This window comes from Eulemur rufifrons, chromosome 16 (genome assembly GCF_041146395.1).
Source record: "Eulemur rufifrons isolate Redbay chromosome 16, OSU_ERuf_1, whole genome shotgun sequence".
Classification (NCBI taxonomy): Eukaryota; Metazoa; Chordata; class Mammalia; order Primates; family Lemuridae; genus Eulemur; species Eulemur rufifrons.
In genome coordinates, this window is record NC_090998.1 from 38,398,892 (window position 1) to 38,425,407 (window position 26,516).

The 26,516-nt window shown below is 42.7% G+C and overlaps 2 protein-coding genes across 2 annotated transcripts in view; one reads left to right on the forward strand and one right to left on the reverse strand.

The window, feature by feature from the left end:
- Positions 1-26,136, forward strand: part of LOC138396615 (tubulin alpha-1C chain-like) — a 45,603-nt gene extending 19,467 nt beyond the window's left edge. Inside the window, 3 exon segments of the mRNA XM_069490170.1 lie at positions 22,750-22,972; positions 23,144-23,292; positions 25,094-26,136. Coding sequence (XP_069346271.1) covers positions 22,750-22,972; positions 23,144-23,292; positions 25,094-26,068 — 1,347 coding nt within the window. The 3' untranslated portion in view covers positions 26,069-26,136.
- Positions 15,767-16,398, reverse strand: LOC138396715 (large ribosomal subunit protein eL15-like). The gene is given in 1 exon segment (XM_069490359.1): positions 15,767-16,398. A coding segment is annotated over 1 exon segment (618 nt). The 5' UTR covers positions 16,385-16,398.
- Positions 26,137-26,516: the final 380 nt, after the last annotated feature.

The window sequence follows — 26,516 nt, forward strand, 5'->3', positions numbered from 1 at the left end:
AAGGCATTAACCAGTTTTGTAGCTAGCTAGAAATTTTATTCTAATATTTTTAAGTGCCTTTCCTGATGACATATGTAAACTCCTATTCTTTGGATATTCTTTGCACCAGCTTTACCATTTTACTGTTTCCCTTAGTTAGTTAATAAATCTTGGACATGTGTTTATTCTATATTTATGAGTTATAATTTTAACTTTTTGAAAATTATATTTTTAACAAAGAAGACAGTAGTGGGGGCTTGTGGACATTCTTTTCCGCTTCTGTTTTCTCAGTGAGTAAGGACACAAAGTCATGAACTGAGTGAAAATAGGGAGAAGGTTTTGGGGGAGTTGAGAGTAGTGAAGAAGATATTAAAAAAGACTTTTAAGACAGTTGGAAATTGAAGAGATTAAAGGAAATACATACAGTATGAGTGCTGAGCAATGTAAGGCCCACTGGAGGTCAGTGGTCATGAAATTTTTTTTGAGACAGAATCTTGCTCTGTTGCCCAGGCTAGAGTGCAGTGGTGTCATGATAGCTCACTGCAACCTCAAACTCCTGGGCTCAAGGGATCCTCCTGCCTCAGCCTCCCAGTAGCTGGGACTACAGGCTAATTTTTTCTGTTTTTTTAGAAGAAGGGGGACTGAGGTGGGGGCACTTACTAGAGCTAAGAAGGGAATGGAAGGATGGAAAGAAACCACAAGTGTAAATAAAAGGAAAGATATATATAATAGGATACAAATATCAAAAGATAAAATTACAATAAATTTAAAGCTCTTAATTAGCTTTATTTGCAATTCTAGATCTAGAATGAGCAGTTCCAATGAGCTGAACAGAAGAGTTGGGTTTATATGCAGAGAAGAGCTGAAGAAAGCAGAAACAAACAGCAAAGAACAGATTGGTCATTTCAAAGCTACTTTCCTTGTAAGGCAATGGCAGGGAAAGAAAACAATAGAAAAATAACTGATTGGTTGAAACATAAGGTTACTGCAGGTTAAGGGTTAAAAACAGGGAACTTCATTATCATGCTGATTGAAGAATAAAACTGGCTTGTTTGGGAAATTGGCTGTTCTCTCTCTCCTGGTTCCTTGGTAGGTAGTTGTGGTTTGGTGATGTGAAACCTTAGCATGGGTGACTCCATTTTGATTTTTAGTCTAGTCTGTTGGGGCCTAGTGCAGGAGTTTGGTCCAAAACAATGGTCTCCTATAATTTTTAGTTTAACAGTAAGTAATACTGACACTAGAGTTTAGTCCTAATTTGTATAAACAAAGAGTGAAGGGTCAAGAAAAGGGGTTAATTTATGGAGCAAGATCCCAGAGGCTGTGAGCAGTAATAAAAACTATGGCACAGGTGGGTGGGATTAGTATTAACAAAATGGGAGGGGGGACCCTAAAGAGACCCTAGGAGACACTTATTTTATTTTATGGAATGAAGTGTTGCCCCATTCTAGAATTGCAAATAAAGCCAATTAAGAGCTTTAAACTAAATTTGTTGTAATTCTGTCTTGATATTTCTATCCATAGATATATATCTTTCCTTTTATTTACACTTATGGTTTCTTTCCATCCTTCCATTGACTTCCTAGCTCTGATAAGTATCCCCACCTCAGTCCCCCCTCCTTCTAAAGAGATAAAGGGGAAAAATAAAATCAGGCATTGGAGACAGGACAGGATCAAAGCTATTAGAGTGCAGGGCTAGATCCCTTAATCCTATCACTAAATTAGGAATCTAGGTTATTTGCTAGATAGGTATAGGTAGAACAGATAGGTGTGGATTAGAAGCTTGAAGGTTGTAGAAAAAACTGGAAGCAGCTGCTACACCTTGGGTAGTAAGGAGTAGAAGAGATGGGAGAGGAATGTGAGAAGTTGAAGTCTTTGAGGAAGGAGAGAGATTATCTTAACTGCCTGTATCTCTAAATATGGGAAATACAATGAGCTCCTTATATGGGTTAATTTATGTAATTTACATAAATTACAAGATTGAGCACATAGAAATTTTACTAGTTTTCCATAATAACAAGCACTACAACAAGGGGGGCTTTCAGTTCCTCTTGAGCTCCTGATCCCCTACTTTCTAGACTTCTCTACTTGTGAGTTCTGAAGGCATCAAAACTCTACTGTAAGACGAAAGCAATCTCACTTCAGCCTCAAATCAAAATAAATAAATAAACAGAAGTAAACGCCCCCCTTCCTCGGTATTTCCTAACATGATTACCAGCTCAGGCTCCCAAGATAGAAAATTCAGAACCTTTTCATGTCCCTCACTCTCCTTATCCAATTAGGTGCCAATTTCTACTGATTTCTACACTTGTGAATACCTCTCAAAGTTTGTCCCTCCTCTCTTTTGGGATTGCCCACAAACTGTCCAAAATCTTAGAGATTCCAAATTGGGGCAAGGGCATGAGGCAGGTTGGTCATGTTCCAATGCCAAGCGTAGAGAGAATAAAGGAAAACTGGTTTTCTACTCACAGCAGTTATGACACCAAATGTGTGGGCCTCCCCTACCCCTGAGCCAGCCAATTCTCCAATTCTCTGCGAATGCCAACTGGGTGTCCTATAATTTAATTCAATTCTGATGCTAACTACATGGAGTTAGCACAGACCCCACAGTTTAAAGGCTCAGTCCCACAAGACTGCCCCCCACTCCAGATGCCAATCATAAGTATTGAGCACCCAAGGTTCCTACACTTCTGTCTGACTTGGCTACAAATCAAGGGGTTCCTACGACCCAACCTCAGGTTCAATAATTAGCTATGTAGCCAGGTGCAGTGGCTCACATCTATCGTCCTAGCACTCTGGGAGGCTCAGGTGAGAAGATTGCTTGAGGCCAGGAGTTGGAGATCAGCCTGGGCAACATAGTGAGACCTTGTCTCTATAAAAAATAGAAAAATTAGCCAGGCATGGTGGTGCACGCCTGTAGTCCCAGCTACCTGGGATGCTGAGCCAGGAGGATTGCTTGAGCCCAGGAGTTTGAGGTTGTAATGAGCTATGATCTTGCCACTGCACTCAAGCCCAGGCAACAGAGTGAGAACCTATCTCAAAAAAGAAAATAATAATAATAATAATTTGCTTATATAATGGCTCACAGAACTCAGAAAAAAACTTAATTTACATTCACTGGTTTATTATAAAGGATATTTAAAGGATACAAATGAAGAGCCAAATGAAGAGGTAGACAGGGTGAGATCCAGAAAGCTCCTGAGTGCAGGAACTTCTCTCCCTGTAGAGCTGGGGTGTGCCACCCTCCCCATATGTGGTTGTGTTCTTGTTCACAAACCTGGAACTCTTGGAACTCTAGTTGAGGAATTTTTATGGAGGCTTCATCACATAGGCATGATCAATTATTAACTCAATCTCCAGCCCCTCTCCTCACCCCAGAGGATGGGGATGGGGCTAAAAATATCCAAGCTTCTAATCAAGACTTGGTATTTCTGGTGACCAACCCCTATCCTGAAGCCATCTAGGAGCCCACCTAGAGATGCCTCACTAGAACAAAAGATGCTCCTATCACGCAGGAAATTCCGAGGGATTCGGAGCTCCGTGTCAGGAACTTGGGGCAGAGACCAAATATTTATTTCTTATTATGTCACAGAACTAGCTCTCCAAGGTCAAATTGGCACACATACTTGGATGAGTAGGCTCTGATGGGGGGCTTCCAATACCCAGTTTCAGGATTTGTAAAAATATAATCTGTTTTTCCACACCAATACTTGGGCACTTGTCTTAAACTGCATTGCCGACCTAGACTTCTCCTTTTTTTTTGAGACAGAGTCTCACTCTGTCACCCCTGGTAGAGGGTAGAGTGCAGTGGCGTCATCATAGCTCAAACTACTGGGCTCAAGCGATCCTCCTGCCTCAGCCTCCCAAGAAGCTGGGAGTACAGGCTCATGCCACAACACCTGGTTACTTTTTCTATTTTTAGTAGAAACAGGGTCTTGCTCTTGCTCAGGCTAATCTCAAACTCCTGAGCTCAATTGATCCTTCCCTGCTTGGCCTCTCAGAGTGCTAGGACTACAGGTGTGAGCCACTGCACCTGGCCCAACTTTTCCTTTTCTTGAGGTGATTTTATTTTGGATCTCGTGTCCTTTTCTGCCACTGGGCTATTGTCAAGCACTCCTGGTCTACCCTGGCTGGATTCCCTAATACAGAAATTTAAGGATCTGGGTTGGGAGTTCTGGTCCCTTTCCACCTGGGATCCTCATGCATATTAATTAACTTCCTACTTCACATCTCTACTTGAAAATCTAAGAGGCATCTCAGTCTTAACACATCCAGAGCAAACCCTGATCTTTCTGCTCCTCACCACCCTTGAACCTGCTCTTCCCCAAGTGTTCCTCATCTCCGTAAATATCAGCTCCATTTTTTCAGTTGCTCAGGCCCAAACCATTCTTGACTATTCTTTTTCTCATAACCCACATCATATCCAATCCATAAGAAACTCCTGTCCAGAGTCTGTTCACTTGTCACCATCACCACTGCTACCACTCTGGGCTTCTGCCCAGATTATTGCAGTTGCCACTTAACTGGTGGCCTCCTTCCATTCTTGCCTCTCTACAGTTTATTCTAATCACAGAGGCCAGAGTGACCCTGTTAAAACAAAAGTCCAATGTCGTCTTGAGTTTTCTTACAACACTCCAATCCAGTGGCTTCCAGTCTCAGTCAGAGAAAATGCCAAATCCCTCACGGTGGCCTATGAGGACCTACACAGTCTGGGCCCCATTCTCTCTCTGACCTTATCCTCTATTAGTTCTTCCCTCCGCCTGGAATGCTCTTCCCCCCAACATTGCATGGCTCGGTTCTTCTTTCAAATCAGAGAGGCTGCCTGTGCCACGTTTGGTGAAATAGCACTCTCCATTGCTCTCTGTCCCTCTCACTAGGCTTTATTTTTCTTCATACATAGTGTCTCTTCCCCAAATGCAATACGAACTCCTTGATGACTTTGTCTTTTCCTCAGCTCCTACTACAGTGCCTGTTATACCCTAGTGGTCAAACAAATATTTATTGACAAGGAAAAAATAATATAACTTTTGCATTTTTAGAAAATCTTTACGTTTTTCAGGGTACTGTATGGAATGACTGAATTATATAAGGAAACTTAGAGTTTATATTTTATTTTAGAAACAATGAAACTAAGATTCATTCAGTCAGTTGTGCTATAGCTAGAATCCAGATTCCTTGAATCCGAATCCAGTGATCCAGGCTGTTTTAGAGTTAAGTATTACCCTGACACTGCGTGCAGATGGGGAAACACATCCGAAATACCAGCTAGGGACCTTGTGACAAAGAGTGACAAAGGTCACTCTGTTTAATCATACTAGAAGCCAGAATTCTTAGTAGTCATAATGGCTCTGAGAGTTTACACTCTTGTCACTAGGGAGTCAATAAAGTCCTTACTTCAATATTTTGTTATTTTAATCTTTACTTTCCTGCCCCACAATGTTTTTCCCTGTGTTTATCCTGTCCTTGTCTTTAGGGGTCAGAATGATTCTGTTGCTTGCTAAAAAGTAACTACTGCTTCCCCAACAGCTGGACTTATCTTTTTAGGCTTCCATAAAAATGTACTTGGGGTCAGGTCACCTAGGCCTTGACCAGAAGCCATGAGACCCCTAATGCAACTGAGCAAACCAGCATGAAGGAAACAGGTTTCACAGCTTGTTAGGTCACCTGTATTCCAGAGTAAGTTTTTTTTTTTTCTCTGAAACAACTTAGGTTTACTACCAGTCATTTCAGGCAGAGTAGAGAGAAAGAACGGCCTGAATTTAAAATTTGTTTCTTTGTTTTGAACACAAATTATTCCTTCCTTCTTTTTCTTTTCTACAGTGTGTGAGCCGGGCTCTGTCCCTTGGGTTCCATATAAACAGCTGCTGAGGAAACAGGGTAAGCAAGTTGATTTTTGTAGTTACAGGCTGTTCCACTTTGCCCACTTACAAGGTCAGTGGGGACCACAGCTTAACAAAACACAGAACTATGTAATTTAAAAAGAGGAAATCTTGATCTACCAGAAACTGCAAAGACATTTCAGGATTTCTAAATGGCTTGTATTCCTGACTGTATCCAACAAAACATGCTAGAGGTTAAGGAAAAAAGTACACGGCTAGAGGATCAAAATAGCAAAGCGCTATAAAAACAGAGGCCTGTGAGTACAGGCCCACACCTGTCAGCTCGGTACCAGCCTCCTCTCTTCACCGCATCTCTTGAGGGGCTGGGGGACCATTTCAGTTTGGATAATTTGGGGAAATAAACATGTAATTAAAGTTATAGATATAAAAGTGGTCCTGTGTTAATGTTTTTGGAGAGAAGACAGTGGTTTAGAGATGAGGGCCTTGAAACCAACCTCCTGAGGGAAGGGGTGGGGATTTCAGAGAGGAGGCTGGATTGAAGGCAGCATGGCCCATGTGTGAACTTAGATCAGTTGCTAAATCCTGTGAGCCTCGATTTCCTCCTCTGGGAAATGGAGGTAACAATAGTTTCTACCTCATAGGGTTACCATGGAGAATAAATAAGTCACAGCACGTAAGCTCCTCAGTCCAGGGAGGAACACCCAGCATGGTGATACTGGTACTGGCGGTGGAAGTGCTGGGGTGGGGGCAGTGGAGGAGCTGGAGTTAGAACCCAGGGGATAAAATGGCTGGAAAAGAACATGAATGAGTTGACTGGCATTGGAGAGTCTGGAAGAGAACCCTTTCACAGCCCTGAAAAGCCGAACTAGGAGGAGCCAGACTGGGTTTGGGGCTTTAGGTTAGTTGGCTGTGACGAGGGGGTTCAGCCTGAAGCCAGCGAATGACCCAAGCTCTGAGATTTGGAAAAAAAAAAAAAAAAAAAAGGCCAGGTGGGTTGGCTCATGCCTGTAATCCTAGCACTCTGGGAGGCCAAGGCGGGAGGATCGCTTGATGTCAGGAGTTTGAAACCAGCCTGAGCAAGAGTGAGACCCCGTCTCTATTATTTGAGAAACAGCAACAATGAAAAACCTTTCTCATGCAAGGACCAAAAGAACTAAGAGAAATGGCCTGATTTGGACTAGTGTGAAGTAGGGACTGTGTGCTGGGAGTGGGGGTGGGAACCTGGTTTGTAGCATTTACCAATTTCCATCATGTAAAAACATCCACCATGACTGATTTAAAGCCACCAATGTGATGTCCAGCTGGCTTACAAAATTTCTGAAAATCTAACAGCTGGCTCTAGCAGGCTCTAGCACACCAAGTGAGTAGAAGGGCAGGGGTATTAGCACAGAAGAATCCTAAGGGGTTCAGATTAGGGAGAAGCCCACTGACTTGAAGTGGGTAGAAATAGGGACTGAAGAGGCTGAATGCTTTCAGCCAAATTAAACTAACTATAGTCATGCACCACATAATGAGTTTTCAGTCGACTATTTTTTTTTTAGCAGCAGTGAACAACAGTGGTCCCACAAGATTATAACGGAGCTGAAAAATACCTATCACTTAGTGACTTCATAGCTATGGTAATGTACAACGCATTACTCACATGTTTGTGGTGATGGTGGTGTGAACAAACCTACTGCTCTGCCTGTAGTATGAAAGTATAGCACATACAGTTATGTACAGTACATAATCCTTGGTAATGAGAATAAACAACTTTGTTACTACTTCATGTATTTACTATACTTTTGTTACTTTATTTTATTTTATTTTGAGACAGAGTCTCACTTTGTTGCCCAGGCTAGAGTGAGTGCCGTGGTATAAGCCTAGCTCACAGCAACCTCAAACTCCTGGCTTAAGCGATCCTACTGCCTCAGCCTCCCGAGTAGCTGGGACTACAGGCATGCGCCACTATGCCCGGCTAATTTTTTCTATATATATATATATGCATATATATATATATATTTTAGTTGGCCAGATAATTTCTTTCTAATTTTAGTAGAGACGGGGTCTCGCTCTTGCTCAGTTGGTCTCGAACTCCTGACCTCCAGCGATCCACCTGCCTCGGCCTCCCAGAGTGCTAGGATTACAGGCATGAGCCACTGTGCCCAGCCCTTTTGTTACTTCAGAGTGTACTCCTTCTACTAAAAAAAAAAAAAAAAACTTAATTGTAAAACAGCCTCAGGCAGGTCCTTCAGTCAGTTGTGCTGTAGCTAGAATCCAGATTCCTTGAATCCCAATCCAGTGATCCAGGGTGCTTTAGAGTAAGTATTACCTTCTGGAGGTATTCCAGAAGAAGGCATTGTTATAGATGACAGCTCCATGTGTATTATTGCCCTTGAAGACTTTCCAGTGGAACAAGATGTGGTGGTGGAAGACAATGATATTGGTGATCCTGTGTAGGCCTAGGCTGATGTATATGTTTGTGTCTTAATTTGTAACAAAAATGTTTACAAAGTAAATATTTAAAAAAATATATTTTTTTTTTTTTTGAGACAGAGTCTTGCTCTGTTGCCTAGGGTAGGGTTCAGTGGTGTCAGCCTAGCTCACAGCAACCTCAAACTCCTGGGCTCAAGCGATCCTCCTGCCTCAGCCTCCCGAGTAGCTGGGAATACAAGTGCAAACCATGACACCGGGCTAATTTTTTCTATTTTTAGTAGAGACAAGGTCTGGCTGTTGCTCAGGCTGGTCTTGAACTCCTGAGCTCAAGCGATCCTCCTGCCTTGGCCTACCAGAGTGCTAGGATTACAGGTGTGAGCCACCACGCCCAGCCTAAAAAATTTTAAAGTAGAAAAAATTCTTATAGAATAAGCATATAAAGAAAGAAAATATTTTTGTACAGCTGTACAATGTGTTTGTATTTTATACTAAGTGCTCTTACAGAAGAGTCAAAAAGTTTTTTAAAAATTAAAAGTTTAGAAAGTAAAAAATTATGGTAAGCTAAGGTTAAATTATTACTGAAGAAAGAAAAATATTTTAAAGATAAATTTCGGGGAGCTTAAGTGTACAGTGTTTAGAAAGACTACAGTAGTGTGAAGTAATGTCCTAGGCCTTCACATTCACTCACTACTCACTCACTGACTCACCCAGGGCAACTTCCAGTCCTGCAAGCTTACCTGCACTTACCATTCATGGTAAGTGCCCAATATAGGTATACCATTTTTTATTTTTTATACCATATTTTTACTGTACTTTTTCTATGTTTAGATATACATATACTTACCATTATATTACAGTTGCGTACAGTATTCAGTACAGTGACATGCTGTACAGGTTTGTATCCTAAGAGCAATAGGCTATATCAAATAGCTTAGGTGTGCAGTAGGTTATACCATTTAGGTTTGTATAAGTGCACCCTATGGTATTGACATGACAACAAAATAGCCTAAGGACACATCTCTCAGAACTTATCCCCATCGTTAAGGGACACATAACTGTACCTAAGTAAAAGGAAACTGCTTCACCTGTTTCCTAGCTATATAATTTATGCACTGATATTCCCTTGTATTGAGGTTCTATTGTCCTAATTATGTAGGAAAAACCAAAATTTAGTGTACTTGATAATGGCTGGCTCGGTGTCCTGGGAGCAGAAAAAGGAGGGGGCAGGTAGAGAGATACCCAGAAAAGTAAAAGGAAAAAGATTGTCCTGAGATTCACATCCCTAAGAAAATTTCCCATTGTTTTTGGCTGGTGGCAAGAAGTTGTAGTTACAAGGAAAGAGAACCTTTAAGGGCTTTCCACTCTGGGCTGCCTAAGTGCTTTTTATGTACATGAATAAATTTATTAAGTAAACATTACTATAAATAGAAAAGATATGGTCTACTTACTAGAATAATAATGTAGATAATTCAAGAATGTGAGTAGTTCCTTTTAATTTTCTACAAGAGAATTTTACTTTTAGATCCTAAAGGGATGGGGGAGGGGAGGCCAGGGGAATGGTGGTTAATTACAGGGAAGATTAGAAAGAATTTGTGTAAGAAGGCTTGGCTGTAGGGATACAGCGTGGAAATACAGGGCAAAGGCAACCTACTCAGCTGTTTCAGCTGGTCACTGTGAGGAAATGATTCCAAACCTTTGTATCTGCAGGGGACAGAACGCAGATCAGAACAAGCCAGACGACATCTCAGTGGAAAGGAAATGTAAACTTGCAGAGATGAAAGCCAGTCTTCTGTGGTACTCTCCCAGAATGGAGCTAGCATTTCAGTCCTGATGAAAGGGAAGTAGTCCAAAACATTGCTCTGATCAGGGAGGAAGAGAACTTTGAAAGAACTTGTAAGAAAGTTATAATGGCTGCAAACATTTGTGGGATAAAAGAGCAGTAAGTGAAAGTTAAAGGATCTTTTTTCCCATAAAAGAAAATAACATATTACGTTAGAAGATAATGCCCTGCTATTCTGTATTTACAAGGGGTAATAAGATGAAAAAACAAACTGCCCCCAAATGCATACATTTTTTAAATGATTATTGTAAAGAAGGTTGTTGAACCGCAAACAGTCCTAGGTGTCTTTGGAGATCTTAAAAGTAGTGTAAATTCTCTCTTTTTTTTAATTGTTATATTAGCAGTAGGCTTGCCATAACATAACAAATTCAATTAAAGACTTTTCTAGGACTTCCTTTCCCTGTAAACTAGGGCCAGTGACAGGCTGAGGAAGAAGATAGAAATAAAAGAGGCAACTGTCATTTTAGGTATTTTTCTGAGTTCTTCCTCTTGTGGTTTAAGGTAAAGTATTTCAAGTCTCAGGACCTTATTTCCCATAGTTCTGTAATAAATACCTTTGTTAAAAAGATGGCTTATGCCTGTAGTCCCAGCTCCTCAGGAGGCTGAGGCAGGAGGATCACTTGAGGCCAGGAGTTCAAGACCAGCCTGGGGAACATAGTGAGACCTCATTTCAAAAAAAAAAAAAAAATTGCCAGGTGTCGTGGCACATGCCTATAGTTCCAGCTATGCAGAGGATCACTTGAGCCCAGGAGTTTGAGGCTGTAGAGAGCTATGATCCTGCCACTGCACATTTGCCAGAGGAGAGAGTGAGATCCAGTCTCTAAAAAGAGAAAAAGAAAAGAAAAAAACCCAAAACCTCATTTTTGAAAACTTCACCAAGGCACTATTGGAGTAGGAAACATTTTATTATAAATTACTATATGAGCATAAAATATTCTCATACCATTATTAACATGCAATTTATAACTGAACACAAATAAATTATTCAGTAAGTATCCCAGCATAGAAAATAGGAGTTATACTGAAAAAAATATATGGTTCAGTTTTATCTGAATTTTTTTCTCTTTACTATTGATTTGTGGACATGATATAAGACAGCAATTTAAAGTCCAAGTTACCCTACGCTAGAGTAGATATGCAATACTTATTCCCCTAAAGTGTTGTAAGACTTCAGCAAAAGCCCCATCTATAATTATTTATGTAATGTACTGGTGATTCTTCAGTCAAGAAGACCTTGACTGCACAGTGGCTCATACCTGTAATCCTAGCACCCTGGGAAGCTGAGGCAGGAGGATTGCTTGAGGTCAGGAGTTCAAAACCAGCCTGAGCAAGAGTGAGACCCCGTCTCTACTAAAAATAGAAAGAAATCAGCTGGACAACTAAAAATATATAGGAAAAATTAGCCGGGCATGGTGGCGCATTCCTGTAGTCCCAGCTACCTGGGAGGCTGAGGCAGTAGGATTGCTTGAGCCCAGGAGTTTGAGGTTGCTGTGAGCTAGGTTGACACAATGGTACTCTAGCCTGGACAACAGAACGAGACTGTGTCTCAAAAGAAAAAAAAAAAGAAGGAGAAGACCTTAACTGAATGAAGCATGTTTTCACTTTTGCGCATATTTGTCCAGCTCACATGGACTGCAGAAACCTTGAGTCATACCACAGAGAATTAGGGCTGGAAGAGGCCTTAGAGAGAATCCCGTCCAACTCTCTCATATTGCACATTTGGAACCTGGAGTCTGAGGAGGAGAAATGTTCATCCAAAGTTAATATACCACATCTTCTGTTTCCTTATATTAATGACTTAACATTCCCATGTCCAGGAAAGGAAACAATAAAAAAAAAAAAAAGAAAACTACAGACCAATATCCTTTATAAATAAAAATGCAAAAATTCTCAATAAAATCCTAGCTAACCAAATTCAGCGGCATATCAAAAAAATAGTCCACCACAACCAAGTGGGCTTCATCCCAGAGATGCAAGAGTGATTCAACATATGCAAATCTATAAATGTGATTCACCATAAATAGAAGCAAAAACAAAGACCATATGATCCTCTCACTAGTTGAAGAAAAAGCATTTGACAAAATTCAGCACCCTTTTATGATAAAAACTCTTAACAAAATAGGCATAGATGAAACATACCTCAAAATTATAAAAGCCATATATGACAAACTCATACAACATCATACTGAATAGGGAAAAATTGAGAACATTCCTCTTAGGACTGGAACCAGACAAGGTTGCCCACTGTCACCATTTCCCAACATAGTGCTGGAAGTCCTAGCTAGAGCAATTAGGCAAGAAAAAGAAATCAAGAGTATCCAAATGGGGAAAGAAGAGGTCAAACTATCACTCTTTGTTGATGATATGATCTTATATCTAGAAAACCCCAAAGATTCTGCCAAGAGACTCTTGGAATTGATAAATATTATAAATTCAGCACAGTCTCGGGTTACAAAATCAGTGTACACAAATCAGCAGCCTTTCTATACACCAACAACAGTCAAGCTGAGAATCAAAGACTCAATACCTTTCAAAATAGCAACAAAGAAAATAAAATATCTAGGAATATATTTACCCAAGGAGGTGAAGAACCTCTACAGGGAGAACTATGAAACACTGAGAAAGGAAAACGCAGAGGATGTAAAGAAATGGAAAAACATATCATGCTTATGGATCAGCAGAATCAACATTGTTAAAATGTCCATACTACCCAAAGTGATTTACAGATTCAATGCATTCCCCATTAAAATACCAATGTCATTTTTCACAGATCTAGGAAAAATAATTCTATGCTTTGTATGGAAACAGAAGAAACCCTGAAGAGCCAAGGCAGCCTTAAGCAAAGAGAACAAATCAGGAGGCATCACTTTACCAGACTTCAGTCTATACTACAAAGTTATAGTAACAAAGACAGCATGGCACCAGCACAAGAACAGAGACATAGACCAGTGGATCAGAATAGAGAACCCAGGTATAAAGCCATCCTCATATTGCCATCTGATCTTTGACAAAGCATACAAAAACATACACTGGGGAAAAGAATCTCTATTCAATAGGTGGTGCTGGGAAAATTGGCTAGCCACATGTAGAAGACTGAAACAGGATTCACACCTCTCACCACTCACAAAAATTAATTCACAATGGATGACAGACTTAAACCTAAGCATGAAACTATAAGAATTCTAGAAGAAAACGTTGGAAAAGCTCTTATAGACATTGACCTAGGCACAGAATTTATGAAGAAGACCCCAAAAGCAATCACAGCAACAACAAAAATAAATAAATGGGACCTGATCAAATTAAAAAGCTTCTGCACAGCCAAAGAAAATATCAATAGAGTAAATAAACAATCTACAGAATGGGAGAAAATATTTGCATACTATACATCTGATAAAGGGCTGATAACCAGAATCTAAAAATAACTCAAGCAAATCAGCAAGAAAAAAATCAAACCACCCCATTAAAAAAGTGGGCAAAAGATATGAATAGAACCTTTTCAAAAGATAGACTAATGGCCAACAAACATAAGAAAAAATGTTCAACATCTCTAATCATCAAGGAAATGAAAATTAAAACCACAATGAGATATCACCTAACTCCAGTGAGAATGGCTTTTATCAAAAAATCTCAAAACAACAAATCTTGGCATGGATGCGTAGTGGCACTGCAAACTGTTAATAGTACAACTTTTTTGGAAAGTAGTATGGAGATACTTCAAAGAACTAAAAGTGGACCTACCATTTGATCCAGCAATCCCACTGCTGGTATTTACCCAAAGGGAAAGAGGACATTTTATAAAAAAGACACCTGTACCCAAATGTTTATAGCAGCACAGTTGACAATTGCAAAGATGTGGAAACAACTGAAGTGCCCATCAATACATGAGTGGATTAATAAAGTGTGGTATGTGTACACCAGGGAGTCCTACTCAGCCATAAAAAAAAAAAAAAATGGTGAACTAATACCTCTTGTATTAATCTGGGTGGAACTGGAGACCATTATTCTAAGGAATGGAAAAACAAATACCACATGTCCTCACCATTATATTGGAACTAACCGAACACCACTTATGTGCACATATAGAAATAAAACTCATTGGAAATCAAGCAAGTTTTGGGGAGAAGACGGGATGAGTAAATTGACACCTAACGGGTCCAGTGCACACTATCTGGGTGATGGGCACACGTATAACTTTGACTCAAACTGTACAAAAGCAATTTATGTAACCAAAACGTTTGTACCCCCGTAATACTCTCTGAAATAAAATTTAAAAATTAAAAAATAAAAATAAAAAAGAAGAGAGAAATGACAGCCAGTTTTCCTAACCGGCTAGTTTAAATCTTCAATGGGCATGATAATGAAGTTCCCTCTTCTTTAATCCTTACCTAAGAAAGGATTAAAGAAAGCCTAAAGTAACCTGATGTTTACTAATCAGTAATTTTTCTATTACTCTGTCTAAAAGTAACTAAAAACATGCTTTGTTCTTTGCTTCTGCTTTCTTCAACTTTTCTCTGTCTATAAAGCCAATCCCTTTGGCTCAGCTCATTGGAATACCTATTCTAGTTTATGGAATGAGGTGTTGCCCAATTCTAGAATTGTGAATAAAACCTACTGAGATCTTTAAATTAAAAAAAAAAAAAGGGGGCTGGGGGGGGGGGGAGAAGGAAAAAAATAATTAATTAATTTAAAAAACAACATATTTTTAGGGAATTCTGGAAATGTTTCAATTACAAATTTAGATCAGTTTCTGCCTCTCTTCACTAATTTTTAGATTCATAAAGATCTATTTACATAAAGGTTAAATTTATATATTTTGTTTTCTTTCCTTCTTTCTTTCTTTCTTTATTTAGAGACAGGGTCTTGCTCTGTGGCCTGGGCTAGAGCACAGTAGCATCATCATAGTTCATTGTAACCTCAGATTCAGGGGCTCAAGTGATCCTCCTCCCTCAGCCTTCCAAGTAGCTGGGACTACAAGCATGCACCACCATCCCTGGCTAATTTTTTTTATTTCTTATAGAGACAGGTCTTGCTATGTTGCTCAGGCTGCTCTTGAACTCTTGGCCTCAAGCAATCCTCCTGCCTCAGCCTCTCAAAGTGCTAGGATTACAAGCATGAGTCACCTCGCTCAGCCTATAAAAGTTAAATTTTTAACTGTCCACCCAAGAAAGATTTTTCTCCAAAAAAATTCCAGCAGAGGGCAGCAAACTTAAATATATATATCCCAATGCTTAAAATGATTTTAAAATTCAAGAGAATGCATCCTTCATCTCTAATTTTGTCCACCATTACCTCCAACAGTTAATAGCTACAGCTACAGGCATTGTGTATGTGCTGTGTATTATTTACCTCATTTAATCCTTACAACAATGTATCACCTAAGAGTTATATATTAATATTATCCCATTTCATAAGGGAGCAGATTTAGAGAGCTTAAGAAATTTGCCCAAGGATGCAGTCAGGAAACAAAAATGCCAGAATCTCAACCAAGGTCATCACAACTACATAGCCATTAAACTAACATCTTGCCTGCTTGAATATGAGGTGGTAGCAGGTGAGAGGAAGAAAAAGAAAGACATTTTGTCATTGAACTAAATGAAAACAGAATCTAAAAATAAAATGTGTATCATTATTAATATGTATATTTTTGACCATCCTAAATTGTTTATTAGGCATGAATTTTACAAACATTATTATATTAGCAGTAATGGTGGAGCTGGAGAGTATTGCGCCTTCTCCAAGCTGCACGATGAGAACCACCAATAGTGTGGTGGAACTTATGGCCCTTTCCAAGGCCACAGTTCTTGCTCACACATCTTATCAGCCCACGCATCTCCCTGTGCTTGTGAACAGGTTTGGTGATCCACTGGGTGTCAGGATTTCTTCTGATAGCTTTATGGAATGGATCAATGATAACCTCAAAAAATTTGTATGTGGAATCTTCACCAATCCAGGAAGAATTCAGGACTCCTAGAGCCCCACAGTGTTGTCCTCTTCCAGCTCACTCCTCGGCAACAGACTGAAGATTTCAAGCAAACTTTAGTTGGTTAACACCATGATGGACAGGCTTGCCATAGGTTGCACTCTTAGGAACTGGGCAGTTGTGGCCATCATGGTGCACATGAATCCTATATATGACATAACCTTGCTTGGCCTTATATCCCAGTCTGTGTGTTTTATCCGGCTTGGTGGGGCAGGGAGCCCTGTGGAGCACAGGGAGCTGGTGGTATTGCCAGCAGTGGACTCTCAGAAGAAAGCACATTACATCGGACTGCTTCTTCCTCCATAGCTTCTGGATGTACTTGTATGAACTCATCTTGGCTTACCTGATGGCTTCCGCCAGACAGAAAGGCAATATATATATATATTTTTTTTTTTTTTTAATTTTATTTTTTTTTTTTTGACAGTCTCACTCTGTTGCTCGGGCTAGAGTGCCATGGCACGTCAGCCTAGCTCACAGCAACCTCAAACTTTTGGGCTTAAGCAATCCTACTGCCTCAGCCTCCCAGGTAGCTGAGACTACAGGCATGCGCCACCATGCCTGGCTAATTTTTTCTGTATATTTTTAGTTGTCTGGTTAATTTCTTTCTGTTTTTTAGTAGAGACAGGGTCTTGCTCTTGCTCAGGCCGGTCTCGAACTCCTGACCTTAAGTGGTTCTCCTGCCTCGGCCTCCCAGAGTGCTAGGATTACAGGCATGAGCCACTGTGCCCGGCCAATATATGTATTTTTAACGGAGGCAGGGTCTTATTCTGTTGCCCAGGCTAGAGTGCAGTGGCATCATCATAGCTCACTGCAGCCTGGAACTCCTAGGCTCAAGCAATCCTCTTGGCTCAGCTAGTTTTTTTATTTTTTGTAGAGACAGGGTCTTGGTATGTTGCTCTGGCTGGTCTCAAACTCCTGGCCTCCTCTTCTCTTCTATATCTACAGTCAATCCTTTGATGATCTCAGCCAATATCATGGCTTTAGGATGTATATCTGTAGCCCAGATCTCTCTCCCTTGAAATCTTGACTGATTTCCAGCTGTGCACTGTTCATCCCCACCTCCATGTGGAAGTCAACATGTCCACTTAACATAACTGAAAACAAACCCTGATATCCTCCCCCTCTGCTCCTGCCCCATTTGCAGTCTTTTGCATTAGTTGATGGCAAATCCATCTCTCATTCACTCAGGCAAAAACTCTAGAGTAATTCGTGACATCTTTCCCACCCCTGTGGCCTTTAGGAAATTATTTTGGTCCTATCTTCAAGAACATAGCCAACTCCAGCCGCTTTTTATCACCTCCTCTGCTACCACTCTGGTCTGAGTCTTCATCATCTTCCAAATGCATTACTACAATGAATATCACCTTAAGATGTCTCCCTGATTCTACCTGCGCCCTCCTATAATCTATTCTCAATACATCAACCAAAGTGATCTTTCAAAAAGTTAATCAGGTCATGCTACTTCTCTTTCTCTACATACATTGGCTCCCCATGTCAGAGTGAAAGCCACAGCACTTGCAGTAGCTTACAAGGAGCTAGAAGATCTGCCTCCTTTCCTCTTCAATGTCATCTCTTACTATTCATCTTTTCCAGCCAGCTGGCCTCCCCACTCTTCCTTCTTGGAGCACAAAAGGCTCACTCTTGCTTGGGGGCCTTGGCTCCAGCTGTTGGGTGTTCTGAGACTACTCTTCAGAGTTAACCCCTTCAAGTCTTTGCTCAATCCCCCCCCTCTGGCACTCTCATTCGGCTTTACTTTTGTTCTGTATTTTTCTATAGCATTCTTCGATTTCTAACAAATGATATATAATTGTTTATTATGTTCATTGTTTGTGTTTCTTTCCTATCCTTCTCTAGAATATACTCCCCCTGAGGCAGAGATCAGTCAATTTTGGTCACATATATATTCCTCAGGCACCTAGACACTGTGTTAAATATATTTGTGGAATGAATGAAAAAGTTGACAAGCTCTAATAATTAAGACTAAAATTTAACAACAGATTAAAATGCTAGTTATTCCAAATTTAAGAATATCCTGCTATGCAATTTTTCAGTGCTCAATAATTTTTTTGTTTGTTTTTTGTTTTAGAGACAGAGTTTCGCTCTGTTGCCCAGGCTGGAGTTCAGTGGCATGACACTGCAGCTTCAAATGCCTGGGCTCAAGCAATCCTCTCGCTTCAGCCTCCCGGGTAGTTGGGACTACAGGTGTGGACCACCATGCCTGGCTAATTTTTTTCTTTCTTTCTTTCTTTTTTTTTTTTTGGAGACAGAGTCTTGCTACACTGCCCAGGCTGGTCTTGAACTCCTGGCTTCAAGCAATACTCCCACCTCAGCCTCCAGCTAATAAGCATTTCCTACTTCAGGAAAAAACCCTGTAACTTCTATAGAAAGTTCACTTTTGTGCCCTCAATATTTCCACAAATTCTATCTCCCAAAGGTGGTTAAAGAATATATGATCTAAGATAACATGATGAAATTGCAGAGAAACAAAAACAACACCAATAAAGTAATGGGTGCTTCTGAGAAATAAACCTTTGCAGAGATGGTCAGAGAGGTGTATTTAGTATGAGGCAGTACAAGTTGGTGCTGAAGGGCAGTCACACATAGCTGGGTTCTAGCTCCTCCTCTCCCACTGTGTGACCTTTTAACTGTTTAATTCCTCTGAGCCTTAGCTTCCTCATCTATAAAATGGGGATAAAAACTCACAGGGCTTGTCCTATAGATGAAATAATGTGAAAAGCCAACTATTCTGCATAGTAAGCAATCAAAAAAAATGGAAGCTTTTATTACAATGAACTGAAAATTGCTTTTGCACCTACTGGGAAAAGATTATTGTTAGGAACCAAAAGGTCCACTTAAACAGGAGTTAAGTAAAGGGGCCAAGAGTAGTGGCTCACGCCTGTTATCCTGGCACTCTGGGAGGCCGAGAAGGGAGGATCGTTTGAGGTCAGGAGTTCGAGATCAGCCTGAGCAAGAGACCCCCATCTCTACTAAAAGTAGAAAAAATTAGCCAGACGTGGTGGTGCGCGCCTGTAGTCCCAGCTACTTGGGAGGCTGAGGCAGGAGGATCTCTTGAGCCCAGGAGTTTGAGGTTGCTGTGAGCTAGGCTGACGCCACGGCACTCTAACCCGGGTGACAGAGCGAGACTCTGTCTCAAAAAAAAAAAAAAAAAAAAAAAGGAGGTAAGTAAACGAGTAAGAAAAGCAGCCAAACAGGTGAGAATAAGGGTTCAAGGCCCGTTTGTGGTAATTAAGGTCTAGGGGAACGAGGTTCTCCCTGGACATCCCTCAGCTGCGAGGGGAGCGGGCGCCCGCCAGCTGGGTGCCTGGCAGCTCCGGGATTCAGCGGGGCAGAACCGGCCGCCGGCGGACCCAGCGCTGGCACCTCCCCGGGCGCCCGGGGCGGGCGGGCGGCTGCAGGCCTGGCCTTGTAGGGAGCTGGGCGGCGGCGACTGGCCGGGCCTGGGGGCGGGAGGCAGAGGCGGGCCTCCCTCCCCGGGCGCGCCCGCCACCCGCTTTCCCCGGCGCTTGCCCTCCCTCGGGCTTTGCCCACCGGGACAGCGCAGATGCCTCGCCTTCCTTCTCCTCCCAATCGCCGTCTCCATCCCCTTCCCAACCCACCGAGTCCCCTGCCCCTGGATGATTCCTCCCCTTCCCACTTCTGGTTCCTTCCGGAGAGTTTGGTTTGAACTTTTGAATCCGCCAATCGGCACCGCGCGCCCCTCCCCTCCCCGCCGGCCGGGCGCTGCCGGGCGTCGGGCCAGCGGCCCCGGGGTTTGCAGGCGGGGCCGCGGCGGCCGGGGCGGGGTCCAGGCCCGGCCTCCCGACACGTGGCCGGGGACGGGGTATATAGGGCTCCTCCGGGCCCGCCACTCTCTCACTACTTCTCCCCCGGACTCCTTGGTAGTCTCTTAGTGGGAGGTCCTTGTTGCCGTCCCTTCACCTCCTTCAGCGCTGTACAGCCCTACAAGTCCCCGTCATGGTGAGTGGGGGACCGGCTGGGGGGAGGGCGGAGTGTGCGTCCGAAGGGGCGGCTGGGCGTGCGGGGCTGACGACTGCCCCTGCGGCCGTGCCCGCGACGGCTCCCGACGGCTCCGGGCTCCTCCGGTCAGACTGGCTTCTGGTGGCGGGGCAGAGAAAGCCGAGTTCACCGGGCGGACACCAATGAGGGCTCGAAAATGGGGCGCGGGTTCTGCCCTCGGTGGAAATGGAAAGTCCTCTTAATCCTAGCGAGAGCGCATCCCCGCCAGGGCCCGCCACCGCCCTACGAAGGTCGAAGAGCCTTCTCCTTGACCCCCAAGAACTTGAAACTAAAAGTCTCCGCCCCCATTTCCCAAGTGACCTCACCTGCCCACTGCCTCACACACTGGAGCTTGGAGGACCTCGTGCGCTCCCGCACGGACGGTGCAAACACTTCCTGGCGCCCCCTCTCCAGCGCCCTGTGACTCGCTGCTGAGTCACCTGTGGCTCTGGGGAGACCTTCCAGTTGCACCAATCCACCTGAAGGACGGAGGCAGGCCCCTCCTCTGAAGGGAATAATTAACTGCCACTTTGTCTAATCCTGCATTTCTAGTGGGACGTTTATAGCCGAAGCTTTCTACTGAAGCCGAGTTTTAAAAACAAGTCCATAAAAGGATGTTTTCTTTAAAAACCAGAGAGTAAACTAGTGGCGACAACGAATTCTTAGGTTCAGTTTTCAAGAACCGTGAAATTTTCCACAACTTGAGTATTTTTCTATATAGCTCCCAGAGGTATTGAAAACAACTTGGAGAACATCTATGGGAGGCCTACCTAAAAGAAACCATGTTTTAAAACAAGTATTCATGTATCAAATGTTTCAAAATAGTATCTTAAGAAAGAATACAGTGAATAGTTAGTTGACCAGAGACTCTTCTGAGACTACCACAGTTTTCAAAAATATGTCTGATTATAACAACTTCCTTGTGCTTTTTACCAAGCAAGACCAAAAAGATACTGGTAAAAGTGTGATTCAGAAAGCAGTGGGACCGTTGAAAGGGCAGAGGGCAGCAGCAGCAGATGGGTGTAGGTAGACGCTGGTCACATTTGTGCTTTTCTGGACCAGAGGGGCAATCACTAGACTGAGTGACTCCATCACCGCAGCCTCACTACATCTCCCAGGTGGCCAGGGGAAAGTGGAGGGCAAGCAGTGGCCACCGGCTTTGCCAGCTAAGCTTCAAGAAAGCAGTTTAGGCTGATGAGCAATGGAAGAAAAATTGGGGGCTCAAAAGGTTTCAGTAGAAGAATCACTTTGTTAGAATGAGTGGCTCTTCTCAGATACTTCATCTCCTTGGGCCCTCATGGACAGATACCTGGTTCTCTACAGCCTTTTGGGGTTGTGGAATTTCCAAAGTCCAGTTAAAAGGTAAACATGATGCAATGGTAGATAGTCATGGGCTCATTAGAACAAATAGCTCCGGTTCTCCCACAGCCCTAGAGCTGGGCGAGTAGACACAGGTAATGCTCAGCTTGCTGATGTGGTCAGAAGACCTTGATTGTTTTATGGGAAGTGTAGGCGGAAGGGAGGTGATCATAAGTCAAAGGTTGTGAGTAACTGGGGTTTTCATTATCCTGGGTTATGAAACTAGGCCCTTTGAAAACTTAGCTAGTGTTTTCTTTGACTTGTTTCCTATTGGCAGCTTTTAAAAACTTAAAACCCTACTATTCGGGGAAAATGTAATGGGAGAATTTGGTGTTGATATTTTGAAAGTTCTCCGCCAGTCTCCAAAGTAGCTAATCTGACTTATGATGAAATACAATGAACACTTTTTGTTTTCCTCTTAAGTCTGTGGGTACAGATTCTATGTTCATTGCCTTATTTTACTAAGCAGGAACGGGTTTGGGGAACTTCTAAGTGATCATGTTCAGCAAGGACAGGAAAACAAATATTTCCTCATGATTGTTAAATTTTTGAAACCATAGACTTCTTTCCACACTGCCAGATATATATCTACATTTTACTGAGAAATAGCTAATTTCTTAAACTATCAGTGAAGTCTAGCTAATACTTCTAGCCTTTGTTAACGTGTCCCCCCTCTCCCCAAAACTTGTTGGTGGTGAAGGAGAAATGTTCTTCCTAAAGATTAAATTCTTCCACAGGGTTAAAAAGCTGCTTCTGACCACAGTTTTTAAAATACAGCTAACTGCTGCTTATCTAGCATTTTCTCCATGAGTCATATGCCTGTAGTTTGCTGGTTTAAGCTGGTTTTAAAGGGGAGAGGGAGACGCTTTTGTCTTATAAAGAATAGGATTAAAGAGGGACCAGAATGAGCTCAGTAGTTACACAATCACATTGGGAATGAATCAGAGCTGGAAGGGGGAATTTTGCATCAGTTTAAGGAATCAGCAGGCACATTTCCCAGGAGCTGGGGAAATATATTGCTATAGAGCAGCTTATGTCATTCTAAAATGGTAGAAACCCAGCCTTGAATTTCTACTGTGGCTACAAAGCAAGGGTCTGGTCTTGCCTAATAGTTCATTAACATATCTTTGATTTTCCAAGGCATTTTTTCTGAATTAGGTCTTTAACAAGGATTTTTGCTTGTGAAATAGTCCCTGGGCAGGAGTGGCCTGCAAAAAGGTGATTGTCTATCTTGAAGGTTAATTAGTCATTTAGGTGTGAATCATTTCTAAATGTCTGTCTGATGTGTCATATTCTGACATTTTCCTTTCTTCCTTCCACAGCGTGAGTGCATCTCCATCCACGTTGGCCAGGCTGGTGTCCAGATTGGCAATGCCTGCTGGGAGCTCTACTGCCTGGAACACGGCATCCAGCCTGATGGCCAGATGCCAAGTGACAAGACCATTGGGGGAGGAGATGACTCCTTCAACACCTTCTTCAGTGAGACGGGCGCTGGCAAGCATGTGCCCAGGGCAGTGTTTGTAGACCTGGAACCCACAGTCATTGGTGAGTTGACCTCAGTAACCCAAGTGAGATCCTAGTGAGCTGGGACAGGAAGTCTGTCCTGGGGGCTCCATTGATTACACACACACAGTGTCTCCCCCATCCGCTGCCAGGGCTGAGCAGGCCAGTGCAGGTAACTCAGTGATGGGTGGCTGGTTTGTTTTCCTTTTCCAGATGAAGTTCGCACTGGTACCTACCGCCAGCTCTTCCACCCTGAGCAGCTCATCACAGGCAAGGAAGATGCTGCCAATAACTATGCCCGTGGGCACTACACCATTGGCAAGGAGATCATTGACCTCGTCTTGGACCGAATCCGCAAGCTGGTAAACACAGTACTTTATTTAAAGTGGAATGAGAGTTCTCTCTTGTAGTTTTAAGGTAGACCAAACTATAAGGTCCATTCTTTGCAACTAGAATGAGATTTAGGCTGCTCACTAAATTAACTAGACTTCTAAACCAGATGGTCCTGGGTTATGGGATAACTATGGGGCACGGGTTACTGTAGTGCTCTTTTCTCTATTTTGCTTCAAGCGGAAACACCCCATTTTAGGTCATCTTAGTCTCAGTGAGTAAGTGGCTGACTCCTACAGGTAACTAATTGATCAAACTCATTAAAAAAAATCTGGGCTGGTGCCTTATGTTAATACAGAAAGTTCAGAGGACAGGAAGCCAGTGTAACACTGACTAGAAATAGCCACCCTGGGAACTTCCAACAAAGCTGAAAGTGGAGTCAGGGGAACTTCCTGATGAAGTGTGCTGTTTGGCTCATTTTAATTAAGAGCCAGGTGATCAGAGGACTCCTTGCTCCTTAGGCATGTGGGCAGCTGGTAAGTAATTAACTAAAAATCAAGCATGAAAGCCTGGGTAGAGTAACTTGTCAGGAAAATCACATTATACTAAGCCCAGCCACAACTAGTCTATTCTAAAAAGAATGGTCTTGCATCATTCATGGCTTCATACCTTTCTCAGATGTTTATCATAGTCTTCCCAGCAAAATTGGATTCATGGTTCCTATGCCTGGAAATTAAGCTTCAGCTACAAGCACTGACTTGGAAATCTGGACCTGCCTTTAGGGACAAATAAACCTAGTAGAAGCCATTTAGGGTTCTGGAGTGAAGTTCATTGACTACAAAAACAATTATATTTGTCCTTGGTATTATTACTGTGTCCACAGGTGGCTTAATGGATGTAATTGGTATGTTAGGGTCTGCCTCGGACATTGATCTCATGTAGTTACTCAGAGTAGGGACCCACAAGATAAGTGAACTGAGGGGGTCCATGGAGATTGTCCACAAATCTCTGAGTACCTTGGAGAAGTAAGGGTTGTCAACAGAATGCTTGGTCTGAAAGGTCAAAATCATCCTTTCATAGAATAGCAGTTTGCTAGCCAAAATAGCCCAGCAAGGTAGAAAGCCCCAGTGATCGCAGGTCTTGACCTGAATTGTGGTAGAAAGTCAATTCACCCAGAATGAATAGGCTTCCTGATACCTAATGTCATGTCCTGGGTGCTTGCTGTGCCAAGTCCTATTCCAAGTACTTATTTAATTCTCAAGGATCTGCGGTTGATTACTATTCTCATTTAATAAATGAGAGAACCGAGATAGAGAAACGAATTTGGTCACAGTCACACAGCGAGGAACTGGTAGAGCCGGATCCAGACCCAGCGTGACTCCAGTACCAGGGTATTGGAACTTGGCTGTACTGTTGTATTCCAATTCTGAAAGCAGCTGCCAAATCTTTGTAAGACACCCATTGTCCCGGGCTGGTGGTCCTGGGCCTGCCCCTTGGTAACTCTCCAGCTGATAAGAAACTGCCCTCTACAGCCACAGCAAGGGCAAAACTCGGGCCTTGTATCTGTTCCAGACTTTGTGATTCCTCTGCCTGAGAAAATGAAAATACTTCATTTTTAGATAGTCTTTTTAGCAGATTTTTTCCCCCAAAGAGTTGATTATAAAAAGTTTTTCTGAATCACTTAGCACTGAACAGTTCTCATTTATGACTGTTTTCTTAGTAAATATTGTTCAGAAGAGTTTTAAAATCTCTATCAGTGTAACCATGGATTCACAGAAATCCATTGCAGCTTTCACCAAATGTCTGTCAACACTAAAAACTCTTCTTTTGCAGGCCGACCAGTGCACAGGTCTTCAGGGCTTCTTGGTTTTCCACAGCTTTGGTGGGGGAACTGGTTCTGGGTTCACCTCTCTGCTGATGGAGCGCCTCTCTGTCGATTATGGCAAGAAGTCCAAGCTGGAATTCTCCATTTACCCAGCCCCCCAGGTTTCCACAGCTGTAGTTGAGCCCTACAACTCCATCCTCACCACCCACACCACCCTGGAGCACTCTGATTGTGCCTTCATGGTAGACAATGAGGCCATCTATGACATCTGTCGTAGAAACCTCGATATTGAGCGCCCAACCTACACTAACCTGAACCGCCTTATTAGCCAGATTGTGTCCTCCATCACCGCTTCCCTCAGATTTGATGGAGCCCTGAATGTGGATCTGACAGAATTCCAGACCAACCTGGTGCCCTATCCCCGCATCCACTTCCCTCTGGCCACATACGCCCCTGTGATCTCTGCTGAGAAAGCCTACCATGAACAGCTTACTGTAGCAGAGATCACCAATGCTTGCTTTGAGCCAGCCAACCAGATGGTGAAATGTGACCCTCGCCACGGTAAATACATGGCTTGCTGCCTGTTGTACCGTGGTGATGTGGTTCCCAAAGATGTCAATGCTGCCATTGCCACCATCAAGACCAAGCGTACCATCCAGTTTGTGGATTGGTGTCCCACTGGCTTCAAGGTTGGCATCAATTACCAGCCTCCCACTGTGGTGCCTGGTGGTGACCTGGCCAAGGTACAGAGAGCTGTGTGCATGCTGAGCAACACCACAGCCGTCGCTGAGGCCTGGGCTCGCCTGGACCACAAGTTTGACCTGATGTATGCCAAGCGTGCCTTTGTTCACTGGTACGTGGGTGAGGGGATGGAGGAAGGAGAGTTTTCTGAGGCCCGTGAGGACATGGCTGCCCTTGAGAAGGATTATGAGGAGGTTGGAGCAGATAGTGCTGAGGGAGAAGATGAGGGTGAAGAGTATTAACTTTTCTGCTACAATTTTACACTCCATTTTCTTGGGACTGTCTTATTTCTGTTCTGTGAAAACTCCGTTGTGGCCCTAAACTGTTAATAAAAGTGATGTTTCCATTTTAAATGTCAAGCCGGCTTCTCTGTCACAATAAATACTTGACCCACTTGATCAAGACCAGTTAGGGATGTATTGGGCTGGCAGATGAGCCACCTGATCACTATTTGATCAGCATTCAAGCGACTACTGTGTGCCATGTACCGTGCTGACTGATTTATCTATGTTTCATTTAGACCTGAATTGATGAGTGTGATAAAATCATTTCTTAAGTGAAGCAACAGGCCCAGATAGGTTGGGCCAGTGCTTGAACTAAAATGGATGTGAGTCACCTCCAAATACTAAAATGCAGGTTCTAATTCTGTAAGTCTGAGATGGGGCTTCAGGTACATTATAAAATAAGCTC